The sequence below is a fragment of the Euleptes europaea genome, chromosome 8, assembly GCF_029931775.1.
Source record: "Euleptes europaea isolate rEulEur1 chromosome 8, rEulEur1.hap1, whole genome shotgun sequence".
Taxonomy (NCBI): Eukaryota; Metazoa; Chordata; class Lepidosauria; order Squamata; family Sphaerodactylidae; genus Euleptes; species Euleptes europaea.
Window position 1 is genome coordinate 79,456,656 of NC_079319.1, and position 17,699 is coordinate 79,474,354.

General features: G+C 42.2%; 1 protein-coding gene across 1 annotated transcript in view; it reads right to left on the reverse strand.

The window, feature by feature from the left end:
• JARID2 (jumonji and AT-rich interaction domain containing 2) overlaps window positions 1–17,699 on the reverse strand; it is a 235,764-nt gene that overhangs the window by 10,989 nt on the left and 207,076 nt on the right. Inside the window, exons 8-12 of the mRNA XM_056854075.1 lie at window positions 12,854–13,350; window positions 7,275–7,367; window positions 5,837–5,955; window positions 4,784–4,854; window positions 3,074–3,188 (exon numbers count right to left, since the gene is read on the reverse strand). Coding sequence (XP_056710053.1) covers window positions 3,074–3,188; window positions 4,784–4,854; window positions 5,837–5,955; window positions 7,275–7,367; window positions 12,854–13,350 — 895 coding nt within the window. The remainder of the gene's footprint in view (window positions 1–3,073; window positions 3,189–4,783; window positions 4,855–5,836; window positions 5,956–7,274; window positions 7,368–12,853; window positions 13,351–17,699) is intronic.

Below are 17,699 nucleotides of genomic sequence, written 5' to 3' on the forward strand. Positions count from 1 at the left end.
AATCTTAAAGTTGTGTAATTCTCCTGTAGTCATTACTTTTGTTTTCTTGATGTTCAGCTGTAGTCCTGCTTTGGCACTTTCTCTTTTACCTTTCAGCAGTAGTCGTTTCAAATCTTCACTATTTTCTGCCAATAATGTAGTCTCATCGGCATATCTCAAATTATTAATGTTCCTCCCTCCAATTTTCACTCCACCTTCATCTAAATCTAATCCAGCTTTCCTAATTATATGTTCTGCACATAAATCGAAGAGATAGGGAGATAAAATACATCCTTGTCTGACACCTTTGCCAATTGGAAACCATTCCGTTTCTCTGTATTTTGTTCTAACTGTGGCCTCTTGTCCAGAGTACAGGTTGCGCATCAAACCGATCAGATGTAGAGGCACACCCATTTCCTTTAAAACCAGCCATCGCTTTTCGTGATCCACACAGTCAAAAGCTTTGCTGTAATCTATGAAACACAAGCTGGTTTTCTTCTGAAATTCTCTCGTATTCTCCATTAACCAGCGTATATTTGCAATATGATCTCTAGTGCTTCTTCCTTTTCTGAAACCAGCTTGAACATCAGGCATTTCTTGTTCTATATATGGTAACAGCCTTTGCTGTAAGATTTTGAGCATCACTTTACTTGTGTGAGAAATTAATGCAATGGTCTGATAGTTGCTGCAATCTTTGATGTCTCCTTTCTTGGGAATTGGAATGTAAGTGGATCGTTTCCAGTCTGTGGGCCATTGTTTTGTTTTCCATATCTGTTGGCATATTCTTGTCAAGATTTTGATGGACTCAGTTTCTGTAGCTTGGAATAGCTCTGTTGATATCCCATCTGCTCCTGGTGATTTGTTTCTCCCAATTGCTCTCAGTGCAGCTTTCACTTCACTTTCTAAAACTGTAGGTTCTTCTTCAAAAGATTCTTCTTGGAAAGAATCTGTTATCCTTTCATCTCTTCTGTATAGTTCTTCAGTGTATTGTTCCCACCTTTTCTTTATTTTGTCCTGTTCAGTTAATGTATTTCAATGCTAATCATTCAGCAGGCCTAACCGTGCTTTAAATTTCCCTTTGATTTCTTGGATCTTGTGGAACAGATCTCTTGTTCTTCCTTTTTTGTTGTTCTCTTCTATTTCTTTACAATGGTTATTATAATAGGTCTCTTTGTCTCTACGTGCAAGTCGCTGGAATGTTGCACTTAGACTTTTGATTCTGTTTCTGTCACCTTCTACTTTGCTTCTCTATCTTTGGCAATTTTAAGAGTTTCCTCAAACATCTATCGAGGTTTTTCATTTCTTTTGGCTACAGGAATAGTCTTTGCACATTCTTCCTTGATAATATCTCTAGTTTCCACCCATAGTTCTTCAGGTTTACATTCACTTGAACTCAGTAATGCAAATCTGTTCGTTACATGGTCTTTAAACTCTTCAGGAATATTGCTTAGATTGTATTTTGATGCTATGAATGTTTTGGTGTTTTTCTTAAGCTTTATCTTGATTTTCGATATTAACAATTCACGATCTGTACCGCAATCGGCTCCTGGTCTTGTTTTGGCCGAGAGAATAGAGCTTCTCCATCTTCTGCTTCCAATTATGTAATCTATTTGATTTCTATACTGGCCGTCTGGTGATGTCCATGTATACAATCGTCTATTTGGTTGCCTGAAACATGTGTTTGCAATGAACAGATTGTCGTCTTCACAGAATTCTACGAGGCGTTCTTCTGCTTCATTCCGTGCTCCTAGCCCAAATCTGCCAACAACATTTGATTCTGCTTTGTTTCCTACTTTTGCATTCCAATCATGCCTTACAGGTGTCTATTTGCTTTCCAATCTCCTTTCTTTCACTCTTGCATTAAACTGGCCAACTCCTGCCCTCCACCAGCCACAAGCAAACTAGATTTCTGTACACCCCCCAAGAGTTTTAATGTATTCAACAAGCAATTAAATCATGAAATTCACTGTCAGTCGATGTAGTAATGGCCACAGAACTTTAAAAGGGGATTAGGCAGATCCACAGAGGACAGGCCCATCGCTAGCAAGTAGCCACGGTGACTAAAGGTAACCTCCATTTCAGAGGTTGTAAACCTCTGAAAGCCACTGCTAAGAGGCAACATCGGGGTCTTGGCCACTAAGCCCTGTTTGTTGGCCCTTCAAGGCAACTGACTGGATGCTGTGTGAAACAGGATGCTGGACTAGATGTATCACTGGTCTGATTCAGCAGGGCTCTTCTTAAGAGCTCCAAACAGTCTACGCCCCAACCCTAGCAGATGCTTATTTAAGGCAACAGGGCTCTTGGACCCGAAAGATGCTGTGTCTACAGCAAGAGAGAAACTGTGACTGGCCTACAAGACCCAGGGTTGAGGGGGCTCCATGGGAGATGCACTCACTTTCCGTGCATGCTCTCCTTGGTTCTTTCTGCCTGACCTCCGGCTCGCCCTGGGCAGACAGCACAGCCCCAGCTAATGATCTTATAATGAGGCCAGCTTGTTGAGGGAGGATTTTTTTACCCTGCTCCTTGACAGCTCCAGCTCTTGTTCCCCTGGGCCACAGTTACCCGGGCTAGTTCTCATGATGGCAGCCCCAGAAGAGAAGAGAAATGACAGAACAGGAGCCTGGTTGAGTCCTGTGCAGTTAAATCCTATCCAAGTATTCTCAGAAGCTGCTTATTTCCATTTATGGACTTCTGCTAAGTTACTAATGACCACAAAATGGTTTCCAAAAGATATACCTTGGAAGTCAGTTAAGCTTACACATTTTCTTAATCTTACCTATAACAGAGCAAAGGCTCTTAAATGTTGGAAACAATGAAGTTTGCAATTTTTTTTCAGATTCCTTTTTACAATTCCAGAAAAGTGGATTGTGATATATAACCCTGACTGAGAGATAAATGAGATTTCATAATAATTGTTTTATTGTACCAAAGTATTGTGCCCTTGTCCACCTAGGTCATCCTTCTTCATGTAAGATAAAAACAACAATATTAAATAGTGCTTTTGCTGTGCTGGTTTCACATTCGAAACAAAACTCACGCCAGACTGAAAATACCAGCGCAAGAGAGCAGGCAGGCAAGCCAGAGGCCAACTTACCAAATGCAATCAGCACCAGTGTGTAAGTAGTCAATATATGGAAGGTGATTTTGGTCTCGAGACCAGCATGAGGTAGAAAAGACCATGCCAATATTTAGCCAAGGAATTGTCACTCCTAAAGCAGTAAGAGTGGAAACAAACATAGTTAATAAAACACACATTCGGTTTTTAAAAAAATAAAATAAAGAGGGTTTTTTTTAAAGGCCCATTGAAAACCGCACACATCAGCTGAGCTGATACTTGAAAGTTGAAATCTTTCAGTTTCCATCAGAAATAAGAATAATGCCCTTCATAGAAATGAGCCGAACTTCACTTTGACTGGTCATTCAGATCTACGTGTGTGTGTGTGTGTGTAAAGTGCCGCCAAGTTGCAGCCGACCTATGGAGACCTTTCATGGGGTTTTCAAAGCAAAATACTAACAGAGATGGCTTGCTATTGCCTTCCCTACATAGCAACCCGTTATTTATTCCTTGGTGGTCCCCCATCTAAGTCCTAACCAGGGCTGACCCCTGCTTAGCTTCCGAGATCTGATGAGATCAGGCTAGCCTGGGCCATCCAAGTCAGGGTGTTAGATCTAGTTACCCTTTAATATTCTTTCATTGCATTTTGACAAGTCAGCATACACCTATGAAGAGGAATTTATCTTTTTGGAGCCTTTTTGTATGAACGTGTCTCTGTGCGTATATGCATGTTCACTGAACACCAGAAACTTAGGTCATGAATACAGGCTGGAGGTGGGTTAGGGGCCTTTTTTGACCCAGAGAGTTTGATGCGGCTTTGGTGCCCTATGGTATGAATACACATCTTAAGTACTGTCTCTTTAATGATTGGAAAAAAAGTCTACAAAACCAATTTGACAGTGTGACAAGAGGAATGACTATATACACCACGGACAACAATAGTTCTATCATAGAACTGTCAATTATCTTTAAAAAAATTTTGTCTTCCCCAGTCATTGACTAATTGCCAAAGAGCCTTAATGAAGAACTGCAGGAAATTCTACACATGTATCGGCATGTTTTTGCTCTCTAGAGTCCACGAATAATGAAGTTACACATGCTGATCATTCAACATATTGACACTAAACATTAGCATATTGAATTATGATGAACAAACATGTGACAACTGGGAGAAATAAATGCCCTGATGAACACGGCCGGACTCTGTGCTTTAGCCTCTGCCTCTGTATTCCCTTTCATTTTTATTGTAATACAACAGGACTGAGCTATGGATTTATATTTTGGCTGTGACAAGCAAAACTGCACCTTTCTGAGCCTCTCTCAGGATGAAGGGTGCCCAGATGTGCTGAACATATTGAAAGGTCAATGGGCAACAGAGTCACAAAAAGGATTATAATAAATACCGCCGTGATGTGAGGCTTGTGTGTGTGTGTGTGAAGTGCCTTCAAGTCGCAGCCGACTTATGGCGACCCCTTTTGGGGTTTTCATGGCAAGAGACTAACAGAGGTGGTTTGCCAGTGCCTTCCTCTGCACAGCAACCCTGGTATTCCTTGGTGATCTCCCATCCAAATACTAACCAGGGCCGACCCTGCTTAGCTTCTGAGATCTGACAATTCATTTTTAAACAGCAGATATAGATATATGCCTGGCTCCAGGGAAGCAGCAAAACTATGATTTATTCAACACACTGTTTGGATTCCACAACTGAGAGGGGGTCTGTGAAAATGGGGAGGAAATAGTTTGCCTTACCAGGCACAGCACCAAGATGTCGCAGGATGGATCCTGTGTTATTAGGAAGGACCGTCAGGTTCCACCCATGCCTGTTCAAATTCGGGGATACAAATCATAACAAGCAAACATTAAAACACCAAATCAGCTGCCACTTATATATCGTCTTGTCGGGGATTCCAGATTGCTGACCTGGGCTACAGCCAAAGCAGAGGAAAGGGGAGCTAGCCCTCCTTAGGAATATTTCAGGCTTCTTCCCCAAATTTTCCAGCTCTCATTCAAAAACTAGTAGTATTCTCCCCTAGCTCTTCCTGAATAGAGAAAAATGCACAGGCATAATCTACCCAGTTCCTCAGTAGTCCTGTTCCCATCTTCCAATCACCTTGCTGATGTGCAGAGGATTTGCAAGAAAGGGACAGATGATCACCCAACACTCGGACTTCTATTCAGTTTCATTAGTGTTTAAATTATGCTTAAAATATGCATCAACATATTGAGAGTTTGGTATTTTGTATTGATACAGTATAAAAATCTGTACAATTCCTCACTCCATTAACTGTGTATGTGTATATGGGTTCTTGCAAAATAAATAGAAGCAATAATTCAGTAGCCCCTCTGATGGTAAGTCTGGCTCTCCAATACCTGTGAGGAGGAGAAATTTTGGCAGGTGCCGATGGTCTTCGCAGGGCCCCAGCTGCCAGGGATTAAGCCTTTAAGCAGCCACCACATGGTTATTAGCATGGTTTCCATCCAAACTAGGTTGTGACCAGGTCACCAAAACCGCACCTTAGTAAATCAATGAGCAACAAAATGATCTGGGAAGGGAGCTCTGCTTGCAGAACTGCTCCCTCTCCATCCTACTACTGCAGCCCCACACACCCCTGAAGGCAGCCCCATGGGTTCAGAGGACTCCCAGGAGCACTGCTGGGCACAAAAAATAAAGTCAAACACACACACACACTGACAAAAGTGCCCTTGCTTCCACAGCAGACCAAAAAATCCAACTTATTGCTCTACTGACTAGAGCAGATATAAACATTCAACACAAATCCAATTAGCATTACCAAGTATTACCTTGAGAATGGTTCTGATTTCCCCACAGGAAAGCCACTCCCATGGGTGTTGGTATCCACTTTCCCACAGTGCACTGCTACATGGCAATCCTTCTGTTCTACTACCCTCCAGTACTCTTGCTATAGTGAAAAAAGGAAAAAAAGGAGAGTGGGTTAACCATTTTTTATTAGAGATGAATATAGTTTCTCAAATATTTCCTCCATTCCCCATCCAAATATAATTTCCTTAACTCTGTGCTTAGCCCTTTCTTTCAAAACTGGGTAACCGGTACTTCAAAAACCATAATAAAGGAATGTAACAAAATTAGTTTAGAAAAGTAACTAGGGTCTGCTTTTATTTTTATAACCCAGTTTCTTTGACATATAATAAGTTGTTTGTTTCCATCTGGCACTGGTACTATTATTACGAGGTCTTGGGGAAAATGTGCAGGATCACATTACTAAAAACCAACTCCAGCATTTAAAATTATTTAAGAGTATCAACAAACTTGTAGATGGGGGAAAAGTTATATTCTTGGACCTCCAAAAAGCTTTTGACAGTTCCTCACCAAAGCCTCCTGAGTAAACTTCGCAGTCACATGATAAAATTATGGCTTAAAACAGTGGTTCCCAGCCTTTATAGTATTATGATCTACAAGTCCCAATTTACTTGGTATGGTGACCCACTTAATCCATAAATCACACCGCGTGCACAAATACAATAATACTGCAGAAGTCTGGGGACCAATTTCACAGGCTTCACAACCCACTTTTGGGGTCGGGACCCACAAGTTGGGGAACACTGGGTTGAAAAACAGGAGGCAGAGGTGAGCCGAGCTTGGACTGCAGTATTGCAGTTTAGCACTCTCCGCCATGGGGCTCTGAAGTAAGTGATATACTTCAAGGTAAAAACAATCCTAATTTTTTACATATTGACAGAAACTTCCAGCTGCTCAGCCTTCTGTTCCTTATGCCTGAGTTACGAGAAGACATTGCGCCTTGCCGTCTGCTGCTGCCTCCGGGGGAAAGTGTCCCACCCAGGACCGCTCAGCCCCACCCTCGTCCGTGACCTGGGGAAACGGTTCAGACTTGTCCTGCCTGAGACTTGCCATATTTGAAAGGTGGGGTTGAAACATTTTAAAATAAATATAATAAAATCCAAACACCATCTAGGAAAGTGTACAGCAGTGGAAAAAACCCATTCTAGACTAAAGATTATTAGGACAAGGATTGAAACCACATATATGGGGCTGCTGCATTTGGAATACTGCATATAGTTCTGGTTACTCCGTATCAAAAAAGGTACTCTAGATTTGGGAAAAGGTGCAGTCTTTAGGACACTCCTGATGTTATTCAGAGCAACGACATTCCTACAGATGATTGTATCTGTTCACTTGCAGAAGGAAACAGCTATATGTAGCCTGTTTAAATACCTTCCCTAATATTAGGGGATCCCTCACCTCTATTTCAGCTGCTGTGGGCTCCTTGCTGAAGCACATGTTCATGACGTTCCTTGCTGTTCGATAAAAGGCTGTTAAAGAAACAGACCTTCCCTGCGAGCCAAAAAGAAAAGGGGACAAAACATTGTAACTCCTATTTTTACACATTCCCCTAACTGATAAAAATACAGAATATTGGGATTGAGTGCCTAGAAAAAGGAGGTTATGCTGACAGACGCCTCTGTGCCGGTGGCTCCTTGTTCTGCACATTCTCTGCCTCTTCTGTAATCCCTGTTGTCTGCTGTAGGAGCAGCTAGCGGATTGTAGGCTCCGGAAACTGGGTATTCTGAATGACTTTGTACAAAAGATGCAGATTACAGCGTGTGAAAATGCTTGATATGCGCTTCCCCCAGACACACTGGGGTTTGACTTTGTTTTGTCATGGAAAGGTAGAACCCTCCCCCCTTGTATACTATTTTCAAGGGTGGGAACAGAAATCATAATAAGATGTCAATTTATGTCTGTTATACAAAGTCAGCAATTATGACGTTTATACTCAAAGATTTCATGAAACAGCTGAAGGCATGTTAGAAAGGTCAGAAAAATTTCCTCTCACTGAGTGAATTTCCAAACCAAATAAGATGACCAACAGCCTTGTTTATGCCAACAGCAGGAGTTCCAAAAGTCAAAATATTTGATTTGATGTTTAGCCACAGTCCACCAGAATGCTGCAAAAATATAAGTATTCACATTAGAAATGGAAATGTAGGGAGAGTTGTGATCAACGTCAAGATTACTCAGCTGTGCTTTTTTCCTCTTTTGACTGCTGCTACTGCATAAATTGGCTGCCAATCACATTACAGCATATTGGCCATTCCAAGCCTATTGGCTATCACAGAGGGTGAATGGCTGCCTGCAATATGATTTTCAACTCCATAAAAGGAATATCAGTTAGGAAACATACAAACTGTAGCCCAACACATACAGCTCCACTGATAGTAAGTGAAATCATATAAATAGATATTTATAATTTGACTTCAGATTCTTTAATCTTCAAGGCTCCATTATGACAACTTCCACCTTTATTCTGCAAACATAGGACCAGAATGTTTTTGTTTGTTTTACGTGAAACACAGTTTCAAGATTCTAATGCGAGCATACAGACCAAACCAAGATGCTTGTAAATCATATACCTCTGTAATATGTGAACCTGATTTTCCACCCAGTGCCTAGATTGCAATTCTCCTTAAAGTTGTTAATTACTTCATTTATATCTCTGTAACTTCCTGTTGTATCTGCTTATCTCACTTCATCCTACACTGGGTTTGGAAGTTTACAACGGTTGGAAGCATCATACATACACAGAGTGAACTGATTACTCTTTGGATTGGCTTTATCCCATTGTAACATCCACATACACACACCTTTTCCATTGTGTATAAACATTGCCCTGATGGATTTATACTCCAATGCATCTGATGAAGTGAGCTCTGACTCATGCTCTTAGGCTGGAATAAATTTGTTAGTCTTTAAGGTACTACTGGGTTCCTGCTTTATTCTGTATCTCTCAGCTTGTTAGAGATACACATTACTGGATCGAAAATGAGTCACACACAAGTAAAGGAAGAATGGTCATCCTACCAAAGGTCTGAAACTTGATTACTACCAGCTATAGAGCTGACAACATGGGATTTTTTTTTTTGGCTTACTTTATGAGCAAACCATGCCTAGAAGAAAACTAGATGTAAATGAATATTTGTACCCAGTCAAATTCCTGGCTTGGCCTACTAAATGAACACAAAAGAGTGGAGTTGTCTTGTTAAAAAAAAAAGAATACACGGCAATTAAGCTATTACAACACATCAAAATGCCCAATGCAGGAGGGAGGTGTAGACTCTCTTAAATGTCAGAGTTGCTTGCTTTAAATGAAATGAGCCATTTCCTTCATCTTTTATTGCTCATGTGATCCGTTTATTGGGGCAGTCTAACAAAAAACATCCTTGAAAAGTGTTATTCAACTGCTGTCAAACTTGTGTCTGTAATTCAGAGCTAACAAAGAACTAACAAACACCAAGAAACAACCATCTGGATTTCAGTCAGACGGATCAAGGCAGAAACGATTCCTCAAAAACAGGTCATTTTTAGACCTGACAGTGGGGCTGAAGCCTTCACGGCATTTTAAAATATTATTGATCAGGTTTATTAGAAATAAATTCTCAAGTTTTCCCTCATGCATTTCAGTCACAGCTTTTGCTCTAAAATTTCAGTCTTAGTCTGAAATAACATACTGAAGGGATGAGTTTCTTGGCTGGATCTGATATGAAAATTTTACCTTATGCAAGCTGCCTGTGGTTTAAAAAGTGGCAAAATGAGTTTGCATTAATCACCACTTCAGTACAAAAAGTACCAATTTAAAAATCTGTAGCTATTTAGAGAATTAAAGAATTCCCTAAGAGAAAACCCAAATCTACTCCCAGGCAATTTCCCCATAGCAATGCCATCTTAGCAGGGCCAAGTACAGCTCTGCAAAGGGTGATGCTTCACTAACCAATTGCACCCTCAGAGGCAAAAGATGAGCAGAGAGAGACTGATAGCTGCAGCTGTAGGAGTTGCCGCAAACGCCTGTAGAGGACCTAGTTTGGGGTCTTGGCCCACCACCCTGGCATTCCTTTTGCAAAACAATTACTCAATTCAACTGGAATTCACTGTTAGTGCATGTAGCAATGGCCATGAGCATCGACAGCTTTAAAGCAGGCTTAGCCAAATTCATGGAGATGTCCATTCATGACTACTAGCCATAGGGACTGGAGGAAACAAAAGCACTGCTGGGAGGCAGCCGCAGGGGAGGGCCTCGGCCTCTATGCCCTGTTTGTTTGGCCCTTCTGGGCAACTGGTCAGCCCAGAGGTTCTCAACCTTTTTTTAAAGCCTGCGGGCACATCTGGAATTCTGACATGGCATGGTGAGCACAGCAACGAAATGGCTACTGCACGAGGTGGAGCCAGCCACAAAATGATTGCCACAGCTTAGCTTCAGTAACACAGTATAGATTTTTGTGCTGTGGTGGCAGCTGCTGCCAAGGCAACATCTGTGCAGCCCACAGTCGATCAGAAGCCTTGCTGGGCAAAAGCCCAACCTGGCCCCACCCACTTCCTAAAAACACTTGGTGGGCGCCAGAAAAATTGCTGGTGGGTGCCATGGCACCCATGGGCACCAAGCTGGGGACCCCTGGAGTTAGCCATTGTATGAAATAGTATGCTGGACTAGATGGACCACTGTTCTAATCCAGTAGCCTTGACTTATTGTCAGATAACTCGCAAAACTAGCTGCTGTCCAGGAGTCTAAATAATGGCATGGACATGAGCCCAACCATCTTAATGAAATGGAGCTACCTCCATATTCTCACTCAAACCTGATCGCTATTTATGATACAAATGATTTTATCTCAAGCTACAAGGGTGAGCTACAAAGCCTTTGTCCAGTGGCAGCCCCAGTCCCGGGTTTGTGGTTTGCCCCCCCCCAACAGCCCCAGGAGCCTGGTCAAGAGGAGGAGGGGGCAGGGCAGTCAAAGGAGTGCCCCAGCAGCCCCGAGAGCCCTGCCCAGCAGAAGAGGAGGCAGCAGCAGCCAAGGCAGAACTGGACATGGGCATGCCCTGGCACCTTCAGTGGTTCCAGGAGCCCAGCCAGGAGAATGAGCGACAGCCCAGGGTTCATTGGTATCATCAGTTGAGGCCGCAACCACCTTGCAAGGGTGGGTTCAGGGAAAGTGGGGCCTAGCCAGGAAGAAGGTTGGCCAGGTTCCGTCGACCTCCTGGGACAGCCAGCAGGAGGCCAGCAAGTAGCAGGTTGAGCAGCCAACCGTAAGAGGTGGGGAGGAATTTATCATGGCAGGCATGGTTGTCTGGAGGGTAGCCAGGAGGGTAGGGTGGCTGGTGGTCTGGGTGAGGGAGCAGGGTTTACACAGCCCATAAAAGGTGGGCTCCACAACAGGTCAGGGACGAAAGAGACGGCCCCTGCTCTGAGGTTGGGAGAGCAGATGTCCCGCCTCCTCTTCCTGTTCTGAAGCCTGGGGAGCCCATGGGGAGCCCAGCAAGATGGAAAAGGGCTGGCCAACTGAAGCAGAGAGAGGGGAACATCACAGCTTTGCTTAAGTTATTGCAAAATTCTTGGATATTTTGATTGCTACAGACTAAAAGTCCCTCCCCCTGCCAATTTCAATATGTTTTGTATAAACAGATTTCACAGTTTAAAGAACCAGATAATAGTCACACACAATTACAAAAGTCACAATCATTGCAGGCATTTTGGGGATCTTTTCCCCATTGCTCTCTTTGACCTGCAGGATGACTTTTGCAAATCATTCCAAAGTATATTGCAAATGGCTGTACAAATACTGAATTATGATGATCCCGTAACAGGGTGTGGTTTTACAAGAGTACTCTATTTACCTCTTAACTGCTCTCCTCCTAACCTCTCCTCAATGAAGGTACAAACCCTTTGGAAACTGGGTGGCCCATTATGAGGCAGCACAAAGTCTCCAGTACCATATCCTACATCACCTAAGACTAAGTTACCTGTACTGTTAGGAAGAAAATGTAAATAAGAAGGTACCAGAAAACAGGACAGTTGGTTCTGCATTAAGATTTAATGAAAGCCCCCAAAATGGATACATTTGAAGCTGTAATAGAGTGTATATTTTAACGCATCGTTTAATAAAAGAAAAAGAAGAGTTAAAGAAGTTAGTTTGTGAGAAAGGGTGGTGCTGGATCCCCCACTCTGGAATCTTGTGAGTTTTAAAAACAATGCTCAGCCACAATTCCACAATGCACACCCAAGCCAAAAACACTGCTTGGGTTGATAATTCACAATTAACGTGAGAGCCAGTGCAATATAATGGCTACAGCTACTCAGGCTGGAGAAGGAAAAGCCAAAAACAAATCCCGTCAGGATTGAAGTTCCCTGGGTGGCCCCGGAACCAAGCCACACTCCACAATCACTGTTGTTAACCTGCATCCTACAACTGTAATGAAGATTAATGATGAGCACCCCACACACACAGCCTAGACTCTCTTCCATGGAGAAAGGGAAGGACACAAACACATAAATAAGTAAAAGCTGGCATCGGAGCTGTGGCATGTGGACCTCCGTTCTCAAAGATTCTGCAAAGGCCTAACAAATCACCTAATTTTAGAGGGAAAAGCTTTCCAAAAATAATATCTGATTTATTGTCGTTATTGTAATAATTTCAATGTCATGGGAGAAAGAGGTGCGATGGAAAAAGCACTGTATGCTGCACACAGGCCCCAGAGTAATAAACACTGTACTTCTCCCTCCCCCCGCCCTGTATTTCAGCCCCACTTGCTAATCTTTGCTAACAATTACACAGCAAGCAGCGGTGCCAATTCCTGCTTAATAGTGGTGAAGGCTGCCAAATCAAATCGAGTGGGGAAGGCAACATTCCTTTGCAGATGGATGTGCTCAGTGTCAGGAGGAATTAACGTTCCAAACCACCGTTTGCACTAAATCAGACCTGGCACTGCGATGGAAAACAGTTTGCATTTCCTTTTCTAAGCAAGGACCGTAAGGTAAGGCTTCTGCTTACCTTATATACACATTTGTGGAGGTCACTGAGAACACCTTTCTCTTCCTCTTCTTCCTTCACGGTCTCTTTTTCCTGAGAGAAGAGTCGCCGCCTGCCTGTTTTCTGTGAGACTTCAATTTCTTTCGCCTTGTTCCGGAAGCCATTTTTATGAACCACGCCATTGATGAGTCCGTTTTTGGGCTCGTATCGGGGCAGAGACTGGAATTCATAGTTGTCATCCAAATGGACCTCCAGAGGACCTTTCCGCTTTTCTAGGATCTCTTTTTCAAAGAGAACTTCCTTCTCCAGTCTCTTGTGCTCCTCAGCAGAGAGGGAGTCATAGGAGAGCAAGTATTGGCAGTAGGCCTCCTGAAGCTTTGCTAACCTGTCCTGTGCAGTTTTAGGGATACGCAGCATGTCTGCCAGTTTGTTCCATTTCTTGAGGTCAGTCACTTGCTGCATGCCCCCCATTTCATTGATCAGCTGGAAAAAGCAGGCCAAATCTAGCTCGCAGCCTCCTGGATGTCCGCAAAAGCCGTACGCAGCAGCAAGTGAAAGAAGGAAAGAGGCAAAATGGTTAGGACCCATTTACTAACAGGCTATATTTACTAAAGGCCTAGTTCTCATGCAAGTGATAGACATCTATCTAATAAAGTTCTTCAGGCTGATAAAACCTCTTCAGGCTCCATGTTTTAAAAACAACAACTACTACTACTACGACCCTCCACTTAGCAAGGCAGACAACAGGGAGAAGACTTTAACTTTAGTATTAGAATCATAGAGTTGGAAGGGACCACCAGGGTCATCTAGTCCATCCCCCTGCACAATGTAGGAAATTCACGACTACCTCCCCCACACACACCCAGTGACCCTTACTCCATGCCCAGAAGATGACCAAGATGCCTTCCCTCTCATGATCTGCCTAAGGTCATAGAATCAGCATTGTTGACAGACGGCCATCTAGCCTCTGCTTAAAAACCTCCAGGGAAGGAGAACTTACCACCTCCAGAGGAAGCCTGTTCCACCGGGGAACCGCTCTAACTGTTAGAATTTTTTTCCTAATGTCTAGAAGGAAACTCTTTTGATTTAATTTCAACCCATTCTCCATGACATTCTACATTTCTATGGGCAGCGACTTTTTTTTTTTTTAAAAAAAGAGGAATATTCCATCATGCAAACCTGAAGTGGTGCAGCCCAGGTACAAGTTTATCACTCCAGTGAGGGACAAACCAGACCATGCACTCGAAGTTTCATGATCGAAGCTCCCATCTTTTTATAATGCAGTTATCAGGTGCACAGCGACCTGATTCTGATAGTGATCATGGTGCAAAGGAAAGTGGATTTTGAGTCTTCTCCCAAGGCATTGTCCCAGTTTGTAATGAGCCTGTTATTTGCCCTGTTGGTACATGAATACCCAAACCAGTACCCATATGTTGCTCCCATAGAGCAAGTATCAGCTCCCCAGGGCCATTTCAGATCAGGAAAATGGTGGCGGGCCAGTCCTACCCTCCTTCCATCCTTTCCTTGCACTGTAGTCCCAATCAGAATCAAGCTCTCGCTAGCCCGATAATTGCACTAAAAATGCTGGAAACGTCAATCACAAAATTTCCAGAACCTTGCCTGGCTTGACCCTGAGACCTAGGAAGCAATCAACAGTACTTACTTTTGTCACATACTCTGGAATAAGGCAATCTAAAAAAAAGTAAATCAACCCTACTTCTCCAATGCTTTCCAAAGGGGCTGGTATGATTGTTTTGTTCATCAAGCAAGGCCACAATGGCATTGGGCAACCATCAGCAAATGGAATCTGTCCCACAGGGGATTATCCCTCTAAAAAGGGCTAAAAGCCTATTGAAGTTTAAAGAGAGGAGGAGGAGGAGAAGGAGAAGAGGAGGAGGAGTTGGTTTTTATACCCCGCTTTTCTCTACTTTAAGGAGCCTTCCCTTCCTCCCCCCTACAACAGGCACCTTGTGAAGTAGGTGGGGCTGAGAGAGTTCTGAGCAGCAGGCTGCATATGGAGGAATGGGGAATCAAATCCGGTTCTCCAGATTAGAGTCCGCCGCTCTTAACCACTGCTCCATGCTGGCTCCCTGAAATGTCACAATAGTGATGAGGGTGAGTACAATCACGGCACAGAAGGGGAGAGTGGGTTGAATCTAAATAATTATTTGCATGATTCCATTTGAATGTTTAATTTCAAGTTTTGGTCTTTGGCCTCTGAGTTCTAGAGCCTTTTTTTATGTTTGAACATAACTGCATATATCACACTGTCAAGATGACTGGAAAACTTCTTGATTGTAGCAGGATTTCTCAAGTTAATATCTAATGCTACTTCTCACAAGCATTCACCGTAGTGCCCCGTTTCAGCACTAAACTTCTTTGGGGGCTGCTGAACATGATGCCACTCCTATCTGGGGACTTTTATGAAATGTGCCAAAGGGGTCAATTTCCACCAGCCGTTCTGCAGAAGTGTTAACATTTGAACCCACTTAAGTGGATTAATTTATCTTTATACTTTATGCTAGCAAGTGCTTTGTTTTCAGGGTCTCTCTCGAACAATGATGCTCCACACAAATTCTTTTCATGTGCCTTTTTTCTACAGTCTTAGAAACAATGTGCCACCTTCCCTTTCCCCACAAAACAAGCCAACAACCTTTCCATGTTACATTATAGAGAGTGACTGGTACAAAATTAAACATTCCACCTTATTTTCAAGACTCGGGGCAACCTCGTGCTTGTTTGGCCAATACCATTATGAATGTCAGCAGCCAAATTAGCTCCTCTGCTACACAACACAGATCTGCTCCAAATTGGTTTGATTGTCACTACTAATCATTAACATTGTGCTAGACACTGTACAGAACATACTTTGTGACACCTATATCTCATATAATGCACTGGTTTTCTTGATATAAATACAGAGCAGCTCTCTGATCAGGTTTTATGTAATCAAATGGCCTACTTTTTTTTCTCTCTTCCTGGAGAAACTACTGGACCAATCCACGCTGATCAAGCAGCAATGTGAAACAAATGTCAGCCCAAAATCTATCATGTTTAGTAAGATAATTAATTATCTGCTGATTATCTGCTGTCAAAATACCTTAGGGTGGGGTAGAAGGAAGACAAAATCTCTCACCTCTAAGGGAATGTTCAACTATATTGTTTCAACCAGTCACACCATTAAAAAGAAAAAAGATGGAATTGGTCAGGGCCGTGCTTTCAAAAACGAGTAAGTAGCGCCTCAGAATTTAATGAGGCCTGGTAGTTTTTCTGAGCAACATTATGATGTCTGCCCCTTAAGTAAAACCAGTCTTTGCTACCCATTTGTTGTTAGCTGTAAAACATGTAAGACCAGCGAAATTCTAAGTCTCTTTCCCAGAGGAAACAGCCAAGGGGGGGAAACGTGTGCTACATAAACTGTATTACCTGCCATAAAGGTTAAAGAAAATTTTTGACTGACTCTCTGAACAGTATTTGTGATGGTATGAGCTAAAGGCAGCAACGGCTCACACTCACTATGAACAGAATAACAGACATAAACGTCTACCAAACATTTCTGCAAATGGTTGAGTCCTAACAAAGAGGGCCAGTAAAATAACACTTCTACTTGGACCCAGCAACATTCAGAATGCAAAATGCTATGTTTGAGGCACACAGAATTCTTCCTTAGAATAGATTTTGAAAAGGTATGTATACAGAAAAGGGAAAATAGACTATGTTGAGTGAGAATGTGATGTTAAGCCCTTGTCTGAATATTACTTGCATCTTAATTTGGCAATGGAGGAAGCTCTTGTAATTTTAATTTGAGCCATGCTGTTTTCTAAGTTCTCAAGTTGCATACAGTTATGTTGGGAATTTTAAAAAAGCAATAGCTTAGGTCAGGTTTGCTTGCATGCAGTAGGAAAGAGTGAAAAATATCTGCAGTTTGTTGGGCTGGTTGGGGTATAGGGAAGTAAGAGAGAGATAACTTTAAAAAAAATTCCAACACTATTTCACTGGCTACATGCTACAGCGGAAAACTGCAAAGTCCTTTGTTCACACTTATGTATGCAGTTCTAATGAAAAACAGGTAGCACTTTTACAAAGATTTGAGGTATGTTATGGATCAGGAAAACTTGTGCTGCCTAATAATTATTCCTAATTAGAGAGGAACACCTTTGTACCCTAAAGCAAGATGAAAGGTTAAGGCAAAGACCTGGATAAAAAGCAAACATGAACCACTTCCGTTGTGATCTTTAGTTTTACAAAAAGTAGACATTATGCTCCATAGCTTGTTAAAAGGACAGTTACTGGATTACTTCTTTTGGTTTATCTCTTTTCTAATTGGGCACTTTGACAAACAGAAAGGACGTACTGGATTTGGTTGGACAGATGGAGAGGATCATTGCAGCAGTCACAAGGGGTGAATGTTACGAGTCATCTCCAGTTGAACCCTGTTGTTTGTCTGAAATATTCCCATGTTATTTATGTGGTAGATCTGGGTAAAGTTTATACTGAGTTTATCCAAGAGGAAGCAAACCCAGAATGCAAGACAATCCCTCTAAGATGTTATAAACAAAATGACTTATTATCATTCATAACTATAATTTGTATGAAACTTTAACCCTCCCTTTTTCTTCTTCTTTTTTTACATCACTCTTAGGGGAAAATATCCAGCCTTACTTTCAGGCAAATAGGGTAATTCAAACACCTATCAACCCAGTAAGGTTTTAGTGGTTAAAAGACATTTGCTAGAAATGTAATGGGTTTTGTAATGGGTGAATGAATGCATCAGCTTCAGTGATAGTGTATACTGTCTCGAAAGCATTATAATTATGCCAATGTATGTATACTGTCTTGGATCTGAAAAAACTGAAAACTGAAATAC